Source organism: Rana temporaria, chromosome 3, assembly GCF_905171775.1.
Source record: "Rana temporaria chromosome 3, aRanTem1.1, whole genome shotgun sequence".
Taxonomy (NCBI): Eukaryota; Metazoa; Chordata; class Amphibia; order Anura; family Ranidae; genus Rana; species Rana temporaria.
Window position 1 is genome coordinate 183,418,697 of NC_053491.1, and position 14,961 is coordinate 183,433,657.

Here is a 14,961-nt window from a genome sequence, read left to right on the forward strand (position 1 = left end):
ACCCCCGGAAATCGGAAGAAGAGTAAAAGAGCTAAAGAAGACAGGGGAGGCCTCCGGAGCAGACTAATAAAATATTTTAATACCCTGTGTGGTTTATTTGTGTTTTTACCACTTTTCTTGCAGGTGAATGGGTAGGGGTACGATGTACCCCATACTCCTTCACTTAGGGTGGGGGGCCGGTTATTAAAGGGGGCTCCCAGATTCCGATAAGCCTCCCGCCCGCATACCCCGACAACCAACGGCCAGGGTTGTCGGGAAGGGGCCCTGTCCTCATCAACATGGGGACAGGGTGCTCTGAGGTGGGGGGGCCCCGCAGTGTGTCCCCCTGCCCCAGAGCACCCAACCCCCCCATGTTGAGGGCATGCAGCCTGGTATGGCTCAGGAGGGGGGGGGCGCTCGCTCGTCCCCACTCCTTTCCTGGCCGGCCGGGTAGCATGCTTTGGATACGGGTCTGGTATGGATTGTAGGGGGACCCCCTACGCCGTTTTTTCGGCGTAGGGGGGGCTCTCCTTACAATCCATAACAGACCTAAGGGCCCGGTATGCTCCTGAGGGGGAATCCATGCCGGATTTTTATTTAAAATGCGGCGGGGACTTCCCCCTCAGGATTCATAACAAACGCCGCGCACGTGTAGAATTGGCGGGAATCCAAGTCGGATCTCCCGTCGCTTCTATGACGGCTTTGTCTCTATCGTGGAAAGCCAGCTCGGCGCTGGCTCCCGCGATGGGGCTCGTAGGTGCTCAATCTCGCCGAGAAAGGGAGCGAGATTGACACAATATCGCGTGCACCTACTGTATATAGTTGTAACTTTCTGTCACTTTTTTTCTGGAAATTTAAGAAAGTTGTAAATTTAATAAGCCATTTCTTACACATAGCATAGACATACTTACAATTACACCCTAAAAAACATTCTGCAATGTCTCCTGAATATGAGGATGCCACATGTGTGATACTTTTTTACAGTCTAGGTGCATAGAGGGACCCAAAATCCAAGGAGCACCTTTGTGCTTTCAAAGAGCATAAATTACACATATATTTTCCCAATTTATGATTTACCAGGACAATATAACATGTCCCCATTTTGTAAAGCAAACACTCCAAGGTATGTGCTTGAAAGGCATAGTAAGTATTTTGAAAATGCAATTTTTGCCAAATGTTTTGGGAAAATTCAGGAAATATATTTTTTTTTTTTTACACAAAGTTGTCTATTAATAAGATCTTTCTAAAACATAGAAATCCTGGTCCCTGTAGGCAAGCGTCAGGCTTGCATTGGCGCATGCGCGGTAGCCACATCTCGTTCATGCTCACTAGGTGACATCAGATGCTGAGCGAGTGGGGGGTATATTAAATTGTGACCAACATATTGCACTTAGGTGGCGCTTTTTTGTTCCCCTGTCTTCCCCTTACAGAGCCGACATTCTCTAAGGACAGCTGCCGCCTACCATCCTCCTATCCCTCTCCTCTCCTCCTTTAAAGGACTGGTTATTACCACATATTAGAATATGGACTAAAGAACCGTGACTGTTTTTTAGATCTATCCTCTGTCCATATCCATTTACATTTGTTATGCACTAGTATTTTGCGCTGACAGTTTATCTTACTGTTTTTGTACCATACAGCCCGGTCACTTCATTCGGCTCTGTGTTGCAAAGGTCTGACAGGCGGGGACATGAGTCGACTCCTGATGTACCACAGGAATAAGAAAAAAATGCTGGCAGACGTGGTGTCTGGACCCAGGACACCAACCAGTAAATTCCCCAAGTATGCCCTGGTTGCCTGGAAATAGCACACAGAAGATGGTAGTGATTAGTGCAAACAGCGTTCCACCAAATTCTGGCTCAAAAAAAAACCCTGGTTGTTAGTATGTACAGTTGCAAGAAAAAGTATGTGAACCCTTTTGGAATGATATGGATTTCTGCACAAATTGGTCATACAATCTGATCTTCATCTAAGTCACAACAATAGACAATCACAATCTGCTTAAACTAATAACACACAAATACTTAAATGTTACCATGTTTTTATTGAACACACCATGTACACATTCACAGTGCAGGTGGAAAAAGTATGTGAACCCTTGGATTTAATAACTGGTTGAACCTCCTTTGGCAGCAATAACTTCAACCAAACGTTCCATGTAGTTGCAGATCAGACGTGCACAACGGTCAGGAGTAATTATTGACCATTCCTCTTTACAGAACTGTTTCTGTTCAGCAATATTCTTGGGATGTCTGGTGTGAATCGCTTTCTTGAGGTCATGCCACAGCATCTCAATCGGGTTGAGGTCAGGACTCTGACTGGGCCACTCCAGAAGGCGTATTTTCTTCTGTTTAAGCCATTCTGTTGTTGATTTACTTCTATGCTTTGGGTTGTTGTCCTGTTGTAACACCCATCTTCTGTTGAGCTTCAGCTGGTGGACAGATGGCCTTAAGTTCTCTTGCAAAATGTCTTGATAAACTTGGGAATACATTTTTCCTTCGATGATAGCAATCCGTCCAGGCCCTGATGCAGCAAAGTAGCCCCAAACCATGATGCCCCCACCACCATACTTCCCAGTAGGGATGAGGTTTTAATGTTGGTGTGCTGTGCCTCTTTTTCTCCACACATAGTGTTGTGTGTTTCTTCCAAACAACTCAACTTTGGTTTCATCTGTCCGCAGAATATTTTGCCAGTACTTCTGTGGAACCTCCAGGTGCTCTTGTTTTTTTTGGACAGCAGTGGCTTCCTCTGTGGTATCCTACCATGAAATCCATTCTTGTTTAGTGTTTTACGTATCGTAGATTCGCTAACAGGTATGTTAGCATATGCCAGAGACTTTTGTAAGTCTTTAGCTGACACTCTAGGATTTTTCTTCACCTCATTGAGCAGTCTGCGCTGAGCTCTTGCAGTCATCTTTACAGGACGGCCACTCCTAGGGAGAGTAGTAACAGTGCTGAACTTTTTCCATTTATAGAAAATTTGTCTTACTGTGGACTGATGAACAGCAAGGCTTTTGGAGATACTTTATAACCCTTTCCAGCTTTATGCAAGTCAACAATTCTTAATCCTAGGTCTTCTGAGAGCTCTTTTGTGCAAGGCATCATTCACATCAGGAAATGCTTCTTGTGAAAAGCAAACCCAAATTTGGTGTGTGTTTTTTATAGTGCAGGACAGCTGTAACCAACACCTCCAAACTCATCTCATTGATTGGACTCCAGTTGGCTGACACCTCGCTACAATTAGCTCTTGGAGATGTCATTAGTCTAGGGGTTCACATACTTTTTCCACCTGCACTGTGAATGTTTACATGGTGTGTTCAATAAAAACATGGTAACATTTAATTATTTGTGTGGTATTAGTTTAAGCAGACTGTAATTGTCTATTGTTGATGAAGATCAGATCACATTTTATGACCAATTTGTGCATAAATCCATATCATTCCAAAAGGGTTCACATACTTTTTCTTGCAACTGTAAGTTAAGCATGTGATCTGCAGCCAGGTTTGTGAACCTTCACTGTAAAGACCTGCGTTCAGGCAGCAAGGCAGGAGTCCAATAACATGAAGCTTCTACAGAAGACCTAGCTGCTTGTGCTTCAAGTGGTATGGTCTCGCATTTCCAGGCACCCACCTGTGGTTCCACTCCAGGGATAACTTTAGCTGTTTGTCTGTGTGCTGGGAGCTTCTGTGAACCTCACTGTGAGAAACATTGTTGTTGAGTTAAATAGGAAGTTTCTGCTAATGTACTGTACTATTTACTGAAACAGTAATCGTTCTTTAGTATCTGCGACTACAGAGCCTTATGGAGACTGCACTGTACTGTCACCTAGTGTTCTCAATAAAATTGGTCCAACAGTGTCCTTGCCATTTGGAACCTGTTTGCATTGTTATTCCTAATTTGCCCCTGTTTAGAAAACTTCAAGTTAAAACTACTCTTTGTCTGATCAATCAGTCAATTCCCCTGCCTGTTACAGTTAGGAGTTAACTTGTGATTTCAGTATCACTTTAAGGCAGCCCATACAATATGCATTTTTTTTTGTTCAACCAGCCAGTTGAACAAAAGAAAATGCTTGGATTCCCCCATCCAAACATTTTATGTGGATGGAGGAATCTGTCCCACTGTGATATTGTTTTCTGACAGCGGTGTTGCCAACTGTAGCCATTGGCACTGATTGTTCATGAGAAACCCAACAGGTTGGTTGTACACAAATCCATGAATTGATTTGTGTACAACCAGCTAACCATACAGTACAGGGATCAAAATTCATCCTGTACTTGCTGAGTTTCAATCCATGTATTCTTAAGTATCCAAAGTTAAGTATTAAGTAAAAGGCTTAAGTATTCAAAGTTGAAACCTGAAAGGAAACAATAGGAGTGGGAAGATAAGATGTGCAGGGCACGGGCCTTACTTCCAAATGCAGATCAATAAAAATAATTAGCTGCTTAGCCTGATATGACATTGTTTTAATTGGCAAATTACAAAAAAACATTTAAACATGTAAGATTGTAAGGTATTGCAAGCCACAGTAAGTTACAACTATACTGAAAATGCGTTTTGATTATGTTATTGTAATAAAAATAAAATACTTTATGATGCTATAATGCTATCATTGGGTATATAAAAAAATAGTTTTTTTTTTCTTTTTGTTACTCACATGGAATTTTATTCAGCTCGTTCATGAACTTCTCTTTGATCTTTGAAAAGTGATTATCTTTCCCATCGCTTGGAGCTACAGCCTCTGTGGTGTTCTCCCGTAAAGCAGGTGCGACAATTGTTGTTTGGGGTGCTGTCATCGCCTCATGACGGCTCTCGCTTGACTTCATTTTGGCCCTAAGGAACTGTTGCAGATGAAAGATAACAGGAGAAATATTATTTCTAAAGATCCAAGATGAATTCTATCTCACAGCTAGTGAAAGTCATCAAAAGCTGCATCTGCTGTGCACCTGCTCACTAAATAAATATGACTTCATTTGTGCATTCATTGGTGTTGTTTCATATAATATTTAACAAAAGAACATTTTTTTTCTCACATACGCTTCTCTGTGTATACATATACAGTAAGTGTGGTTCAAGCTTATTTGAGACCTAAACTTTTTTTTTTTTTTCATTTTAGTGCATTAACACAACTTCTTAGATAGTTTTGAATACACTGTACTTTTTAAGACTACACTTGAATTCATAAAACTGCATTCTCATCACATTAAAGTGTAGTAAAAGTTACAAAAACAAAAAACAAACAAATAAAATTATAACGTTCTTAAACTGAGAGTGTGTGGAAGGGCATATTAAAGGATAAATGCAAAGACAGATGAAAATGATTATGCAAATTGTTTATAATTATTAACAGCATAACTAGATAACTAGAGGCATAACTAGTGACATGCAGGGAGATACTGAAATCCCACCATTAGATTAAAGTATGGAGAGCATACCAGTTCATACTAGCCTTCCCTTTCTCTTAATGTATACACATGCTCATATCATACTTTTATTACTGAAACAACAATACTGCACTGTGTTACTTTAACTGAAAATTGCGTGGTCTTGCGACAATGTACCTAAATAAAATTGATGTAATTTTTTTCCCAAAATTTTGCTTTTTTTTGGTGGTATTTGATCACTTCTGCGTTTTTTTGCGCAATACCAACAATTTTGAAAAAAAAACCACAACAGTATTTTTTACTTTTTGCTATAAAACATATCCAATAAAAAAATGTAAAAAAATTAAATTACTTACAAATTTGTATTCTGCTATATATTTTTGGTAAAGAAAAAAACGGTATATTGATTGGTTTGCGCAAAAGTTATAGCATCTAAAAACTATGGGATATATTTGTGGAATTTTTCTTTTTTTTATGTTTTTTACTAGTAATGGTGGAGATCATCGACAGGTCTGTGACATTGATCAGTGCTAAAAAATGTACCTGTATAAATGCCACTGACAGGGAAGGGGTTAACAACAGGGGGAATAAAAGAGTTGGGTGTGCTCCTAGGGAGTGATTTCTAACTGTGTGGGGGATGGACTGCCTCGAGGAAGAGAGACATCTGCGTTTAGTAGGAACACAAGATCTCTCCAGAGCCGATAGAAGAATCCACGTACAGGTATGTGGCTTTGCACCTAAGGGCCGCCCTGCCTCAGTATATGTATGTGGGGCAGTCCTTAAGTGGTTAACATTTGAAAAAAATGACAATACATGTAGGTTAATTGTATTTATTTTTGGAAAACACTAATACTAAATATACAAATGTTTTTTTGTATCATCAAGCTTTTGGCCTACAGCAGAAGGTTTAACATTCTGGGCTTTCTAAGAAGATATACTATATATACTGTATATCTATATATATATATATCTATAATCTATAATATATATATTGAATTTCGGGATCCACCCAGATGCCTGATTGGCAGCTGGCCTGAGCTATCCACTCCTACTGAGAGCTTGACCCAGTCCACTCCAGAAAGCACAAGATTAGCAGAGCGGAGAGTGGTGACTGATGGTCTCTTCTCTCTGCTCAGAGTGAACGGAGAGCTGGTAATTTTTTTTTATTTCCATGCTTCTCCTTTACTATTCCCCTGAAGACATTAATAAAAATGTGATGACACCCCTTGGAATTCACCTTTCATTTGGGAAAAGGCTTCATTCATTAAACATGTTTAAAAAGAAAACAAAAAAGGGTTATAACATTTCAAAGACTTCCAAAGCTGTGTAAGTGTCTGCCTTAATGGCACAGGGCAGATTTCAGTAGCGCATTTTGCTATGTGGCAGATCTTTCAGTTCGCATTTAGCAAATACAGCAACCTAAATGTTGCAGTTACTAAGCACATTTGTGATCCATTATTGACTCTCAGTTATGAGTTAAATAAGTATTTTAGTGTAGTAATAATAATTATAAGGAACAATGAGTGCATTTTACTCTGAGAAGTGTTTTAGTAGTCCTGCTGTTAAATAAAAAAAAATCTAAAAATATTCTATTGGAGGGCCATAGAAATCATTTAGACTTTTATGGCTGTCTTTATAGTTCTATTATGATTATTGTTATTATTTTTCCTACAGTTGTAAGATCCCAAAATCATGCTTGTGGACATGTGTAGGTGAAGATTGTAATTGTCATTTCACAGCAACTCGGGTATGAAATATTTGACTTAAGTATTAAAGTACTTTGTAATGATTGCTAGAGGCAAACTGTGCTATTGAAAGGTCTTGGGTGAGGTCAGAATGTGCTCTATTATATAGATTTGCCTGGAGAAAGCACATAGAAAGACAGAGTGACGAGAACATAAGGCTAAGTGAAATGATGTCAAATGCTGGTTGTTCACAAACAGAACAATTTTATGATAAAACATTAAGGTTGACGTGTATATTTGCTTTTCACAAACAGTTTTAAAATTACAAAATTGCAATTAGATTGTAAAACTAGTTTCACTACTTTGTTCTAAGGGGACTCAACTATCATTGTGCTAGTTTTCCATGACTTCAACCATTACTTTGCTGTTATTCTACAGTGCTGTGAAAAGGTATGCATACCCCTTGAAATTCTCCACATTGTGTTCGCTTTTAAGCCAAAACGTTTAGTTATACATTATACACATTATATATCACATTATATATCAATTTCTACTCATTATTCAATATACAGAATCTTAATCAGTTTCCATAATTCACATTATCTTAAAAAACAACATTTGCTACAAAATATTTCTACATATATTCTACTATATTCCATACCCATTCATCCTCTCACACAACAAAAAAAAATAATAAGTTTGGTCTCATCTGACCAGATCATCTTTTCCCACATTTGCTGTGTCCCCTACATGACTTCTCGCAAACTGCAAACACAACTTATTATGGGCTTCTTTCAACAATGTCTTTCTTCTCCCCACTCTTCCATAAAGGTCAGATTTGTGGAGTTCACGACTAATAGTTGTCCTGTGGACAGATTCTCCCTCCTGAGCTGTAGATCTCTGCAGTTCCCCCAAAGTTACCATGGGCCTCTTGGCTGCTTCCTTGATTAATGCTCTCTTTGTCCAGCCTGTCAGTTTAGGTGGACGGCCATGTCTTGTAGGTTTGCAGTTGTGCCATACTCTTTCCATTTTGCAATGATGGATTGAACAGTGCTCCGTGAGATGTTCAAAGCGGGGGATATTTTGTTATAACCTAACTCTGCTTTAAAATTCTCCACAACTTTATCCTTGACCTGTCTGGTGTGTTCCTTGGCCTTCATGATGATGTTTTTTTCACTAAGGTTCTCCAAAAAAACTCTGAAGGCTTCACAGAATAGCTGTATTTCTACTCAGATTAAATTACACACAGGTGGACTCTATTTACCAATAGGTGACTTCTGAAGGCAATTGGTTCCACTAGATTTTAGTTAGGGTATCAGAGTAAAGGGGGCTGAATACAAATGCACACCACACTTTTCAGATATTTATTTGTAAAAAAAAATTGAAAACCATTTATCATTTTCCTTCCACTTCACAATTATGTGCCACTTTGTGTTGGTCTTTATGTGATAGACCAACACAAAGTGGAATCCCAATAAAATGAATTTACATTTTTGGTTGTAACCTGACAAAATGTGGAACATTTTTAAAGGGAATGAATACTTTTTCAATAGTAAAAACAGCATTGCATGGCAAAAAAGGAAGGTGGCCGCCACAGAACATCCAAAATGTAATATGTGCGATAGCAGGAACATAGGCTGAGCTGTATGTTCCTGGTATTACATGTTTTACATGTTTGGATGTTCTGTGGCAGCCACCGTCCTTTTTTTTACCATGCAATGCTGTTTTTACTATGGATATGCAATACTTTGAGGTTTTACACTATCCAGCATTTTATGTCTTATTTGGATCTGACTACACATTCGTTGTATGGGTGAAGTCCCCTGGATGCTCTGGAGCTGTTCCTAACTTGGTTCCTTTGTACATCATCTGCTGATGACCCCCTATTCAGGAAAATATCAGGTTTGGAAGCTTTTTGGATCCAGCAACTGGTTCTGATCCTCCATTTGCTGGCTACACTCATAGCTTACCATTAATCATACATGCACTAAATTAAGAAAAAAAATTGGTGCATTCTACATTGGGTATGATGAAAAGCATATTGTTTCCCCAAAATAGAATACATGTATCATATTCATATTTTGGGATGAATATATATATAATATATATTTGAGGAGAAAATGGTATGTTGTGTTCTTGTACAGTATACTGTACATCAAATTAAACAAAAGATATTAAGCCGAAAAAGTGATATCTGTATCCAAACGAGTTGAGATGACACTGTATTTAAATCGATTTAGCAGGTAGAAAGTAGTATAATACTAATAAAATGTTAAATGGTTTGTTTTGATAGGTCATCAACTGTAACAGCCACTTCTTTACAGGAAAATGCACATGATATTTAGAAAAAAAAAATAGATTTTGGTCCTATTAAGTGCATATGGAAAGACAATATTCACCTATGCATAAAGACAGACCATTTTTAAAGGAGTGCCTGTTATTCACATTTATCTATCTCTGCTAAATAGCCTGGCCAAAGGTTTCAATAAATCAATGCAAATTTACATCAGACTCCAAATTATCAATGGCTATCTCAAAGGCTTTTTATTATAAATATATATGATATACTGTATATTTGTAACCAGGGCTGTAGCTGATAATTGCTGTGGAACTTCTTCCTTTGTTGCTGCTGTATTATCTTTCTGCACTATGGACAAGGCTAAACTGTATATGCAAAAGTGCAGCAACCATCTTTAATGAGACCACTTTGCATTGCTCATCTGGCTGGGTCTGGAGGATGGAGATTGGTTATGCAACAGAGCAAGGAGATAGTTAACTGGACTGCTGGAGAAAGGGGGCTCTGTTGTGCCACCAGCTTGGAGTATGCAGGAAGGAAGCCACTATGGGGACCATGTGATGACAACCAGTTTCCTGTGCTGAGCAGCTTAGCTGAGCTAAATGTTGAACAGTGGTGCGTGGCTATCATTTGCTGGTGCTATCTAATGCTGTGCTGCTTAACAGAAAATGGCTGATTAGAGACTGCTGCTGCCATCATACTCTGTGCAATGCTACATGGCTAGGTAAATGCAGTTCAGTTCTAATAATTACTGTTATGCCCCATCTGAAATCCAGAGGGGAAAGCCGAGAACCTGCTCGGTCAGTTTTCCCCCCTACACACGACCGGTTTTCCTGACAGGAAAACTATGATGGAGCTTTGGCCAGGGATCCTGGCCATGTGTATGCTCCATCGCAGTTTTTCCCATAGGAAAACTGCCAAAAACCGCCGGCCAAAAGTCTGCCGGTTTTCTGATTCTCTTTTTTTTGTCCAGGGGTTTTTGGGAAGTTTTCCTGTCTGAAAAACTGCGAGGAGCATACACACATGGCCGGGATTCCCAGCCAAAAGCTCTCCTCACAGTTTTCCAGTTGAGAAAACGGATCATGTGTACGAGGCATTAGTCAGAATACCACAGGTGTTTAACTACACCTCTCAGAGTAATGCTGTTGTCCTATTGATTGTATAAGTACACTTAATAAACTTCTCTTCTTTTATGCTATGCTTCTACTAATAAATTCTTTGAAATACCTCAAGGTGTGTCGGTAAGAGGTGTGTCATCTTCAGATGTGCAGAGAAATCACAAAATAATTCAGTGACTCCTCAGAGAGTAGCATTACATAATAGTAGTAATAATAATTTTTAATTGTTATACTCTCTTTAGCAACCTGTGTAACGTTCTTGCCAATTTTGAAACTATTGCAGCTTTTCTTAAACCTTGAAACCTTTTTTAGCTGAAATTATGAGTTTAAGAGAAGCCACAGGCACTGGAAACCTGTCTCTCTTCAAATAAGTGTTTTATTTTCTTTCTTACAACTGTTTGTTTGCAGCTTGGATTAAATGAATCCTGTTTTCGTTACTGATACAAAGATTTTTTGACACTAGCCAACAAATGATAAACCAAGCAATCACAAGGCAGAACAGAAGAAATACAAAACGCCTCAAACTCAGCTTAGGGTAATAACACATAATAATGTACGTTTTGGTTTTGACTTGTATTTTGAAAGCACTGTTAAAATCCAGCATGCTAGCATTTTAAGCATGCGTATGTGCAGTGGTGTTAATTTTTATTTGTTTTTGACATGCATCATTCTGCTTTTCCTTTTTTCTCTGTACAAGTTATCGTATATACTCGTGTATAAGCAGACTTTTTCAGCACATTTTTTATGCTAATAAAGCCCCCCTCAGCTTATACTCTAGTCTCAGTTAACTGTAGTCGGCGGCCATTGCCGGGTGTACTGCACATACACAAGCACGTCCACAAGAACATCTTTCTTGGTGTGATGGGGGATTATCATGCATTAAACGAAGGATGCGCTCGCGCATGTGCAGTAGACCCGGCAACGGCCGCCGACTACAGTTAACACAGTGGGAGAAGTTGGAACTTTTGACAGAACACCTGAAACAAGGTACATGAGTACAGCATGCAACAAGGTACATGAGGCTGCAGATGGGCACTGATGAGACAGGTGGGCACAGTGAGGCTGCAAATGGGCACAGTGAGGCTGGAGATCGTCACAGTGAGGCTGCAAATGGGCACAGTGAGGCTGCAAATGGGCACAGTGAGGCTGCAAATGGGCACAATGAGGCAGGAAATAGGCATTGTTGACCCTCTTTTCCACTTACAGTAGTTGCTGCATTTCCCACCCTAGGCTTATACTCGAGTCAATAAGCATTCTCATTTTTTTGTAGTAAAATTAGGTGCCTCAGCTTATATTCGGGTCGGCTTATACTCGAGTATATACGGTAATATGAAATAACTGTCAAACACATGTAATATGCAAAGCATTTTTCCCTAAAAGCACCTGAAAACATGCTGCATCTGACTTGCTTCTGAATCTGATACTCATGTTCTCTAAGGCCGCGTACACACGGTCGTTCCAAACCGATCAGAATGGTCCGACAGGCCATTTCCATCGGTTCACAGCTGAAGTGGCCTGATGGTCTGATGTGCGTACACACCATCGTTCCAAAAACCGATCGGGTCAGAACGCGGTGACGTCAAACACACGACGTGCTGAATAAAATGAAGTTCAATGCTTCCAAACATGCGTCGACTTGATTCTGAGCATGCGCGGGTTTTGAACCGATGCTTTCTGTACTAACCATCGGTTTGGACCGATCAGGCAGCGGGCCATCGGTTCAATTTTAAAAACATGTTTTAAAATTTTGGACCGAAGGACAACAGACCGATGGGCTATACACACGGTCGGTTTGGACCGATGAAACTGAACCTCGGTCCATTCTCATCGGTTTTGTCCAACCGTGTGTACGCGGCCTAAGTGTATAAGATATACAGATCACAGGTCATCCCCTACAGCTCTCTTCAAGAAGATTGGACAACGTTCCTCCAACAGTAAAAAACTTAGAAAGTCCAAGGAATGTTCAACTCACCTTTAATACAGTACAGATGTCAATAAAATACAGACTGCTAGATATTTTAGGCCAGGGGTGGGCAACAGGTCAGTCATGATCTACCAGTCGACTGTGGGCAGAACATGATCATCCATGCCTCTGCCAACCCTCGACCTCCAGAACTGTCAAAGCCAATCCTATCCAGCAAAGTCATTCCCCATCCTACAGCACATCCTTTTCTTACGTGTGGCTGGGGGACAGGGAATGCCTCTGCTGCCTATAACAGCATTCAGAAAGTATAGCTCAGGCAGGTTCAGACTCTTTTGTGAATGTGCCTGAGCCCATTCTCAGAGTGTACTGTGCTGATCCCCACCAGTCTTTCTCCTCAATCCATTCAAGGTGCTTGTGAATGACATCATATGGGATGGATGAGAGAGGCGTACTGACTGGGATTAGCACTGGAACAGGTGGACCTAACACACAAGCTTACCAGTGCTGCTCTGCATCAGGAAACCCCTTCTGTGCCCTCCTGACACCCAAGTGGTGTGCCCTCCTGATGCCCTAGTGGCATGCCCCCTTGAGCTCCCAGGGGTTTGCCCCCAGGGGTGTGCCCTTCTGACACCGCTGTGTTGTGCCCTCCTAACCCCCTGCATTGTTTTCTCCTGACTTCCCTGTATCATGCCTTCATGAGCCCCTAGTACTGTGCCCTCCTGGGTCCTCAGTAGTGCACCCTACTGATTGCCCTGCATCCTGCTGACCTTTGTCCTACACACTACTGACCTCTGTACACTGCCCCACATTATACTAATCTCTGTACACTTCCATACCTATTACGGACCTTTACTGAACTATGTACACTGCCCTGCACACTACTGACCTTTACTCTGCTCTACCTACTTCCTATATTGGCCAGAACTCAGAGGAGACTGCCAGGCTAGTATTGATGGCAGCCAGACCGAAAACTAGTCGAGCAAGTTAGCCTACAGTACCAAATGTTCTGCTTTTATGATGGACTCCTGCATCAGACTTGTGGGGCTGACCAACTATTCCCCAAACATGAAAAAAATGTGTAAATGTAAATGAATGTTGCATTCTCACTAAAGCTAACGTTTAATGCAGGCTAAGTTTATGCTTTTATAATGACATAATTTTTCAAATTTTCCAATTTTTTTTAAGTTTTCCCTGTGCTGTCCTTGTCAACACCCCGGTGATGTTTGATCATTTCCATGTTGTCCAAGTAGATCTCCACCTCACCTCTCAAAGGTTTCCTGCCACGATTTTAGATTATAAAGACTTTGGTTTAATGCTCTGAAATGTTTTTAGGGGCTGTTATTGAAAAAGATTACCGTATTTATCGGCGTATACCGCGCACTATTTTGCCCTGAAAATCAGGGCAAAATCGTGGGTGCGCGATATACGCCGATACCCGGTTTCCCGCCATGAGTTTGAATACTGCGCCCGCATATAGCGAGCGCAGTACACTCGTGAATCTTCGGCCAGTCTCGGCGCCTCTCGTACTGACGTCCTGAGCGTACAGGACGTCAGTGCGAGAGGCGCCCGAGCCTGCCCGAAGATTCACGAGTGTACTGCGCTCGCTATATGCGGGCGCAGTATTCAAAGTCGTGGCGGGAAACGAGCGATAGGACGCCGCCGAAGATGGACGCCGGACCCGCCGAAGATGGACACCGGACCCGCCGAAGATGGACACCGGACCCGCCGAAGATGGACACCGGACCCGCCGAAGATGGACACCCGACCCGCCGAATACAGACGCCGGACCCGCCGAAGAGGACACCCGAAGCTGCAGAAGGACGCCGGACCCGACGAGGCCGCAGATGGACGCCGCGCAAGACATCAAAACTGTAAGTACAAAAAAACTAAAAATCTTTTTTTCCCACAGGATTGGGGGCCACATTGGGGGTGCGCGGTATACGCCAGAGCGCGTTATACTGCGATAAATACGGTACTTTATTATGTGCAAGTATCCTGAGGATATTCATTGTATTGTATATTCCTACCTGTGTTATGATTCATCTTGACTTTAAAGACTGAAGTTAAGTAAGACAAGTATACAGTGGGTAGGGATTAAAAATACTGTATTTCAAACTTATTTTCATGTACTGTATGTACTGTATCTCTATAGATGCACTTGTAACTTTAAAATAACTGAAAACACAAAATTTGAGGCTATATGATTTGTTTTTATGCTTGTTTAACTTGAGACATTATAAGAAATATTACATCATATACATTCATTTTCACTTTATGCAAATTCCGGTAAACATCAATAAAAATATTTGTAGTGTTAAAAAAATCCAGTTAGGCCTTGAAGAAAATGATCCTGAGAAGGATCATTAACTGAAAACCTCACAAAATTAAATTAGGAAATGAATAAATTACATTACTGCACTTGTCAGGGGGAATGACACCAACAGCTGTAAAATATCTCAGATGCTAAATATCAAAATAGAAATCCCTAAATTCAGTTAAAAAATATAGATGAGAATTGAAATGATGTTACTCTACAAAGAGATTCTCAAATTTCTGTAGAGCTGCCATTAGTTAGAATA

The 14,961-nt window shown here is 40.7% G+C and overlaps 1 protein-coding gene across 5 annotated transcripts in view; it reads right to left on the reverse strand.

Annotated features, from left to right (window-relative positions):
• Positions 1-14,961, reverse strand: part of SYT1 (synaptotagmin 1) — a 738,111-nt gene that overhangs the window by 227,446 nt on the left and 495,704 nt on the right. For all 5 annotated transcript variants that reach the window (XM_040343936.1, XM_040343935.1, XM_040343939.1 and 2 more), the window contains one exon: positions 4,633-4,816. In XM_040343936.1, the coding sequence (XP_040199870.1) occupies positions 4,633-4,801 (169 nt within the window). In that variant the 5' untranslated portion in view covers positions 4,802-4,816. The remainder of the gene's footprint in view (positions 1-4,632; positions 4,817-14,961) is intronic.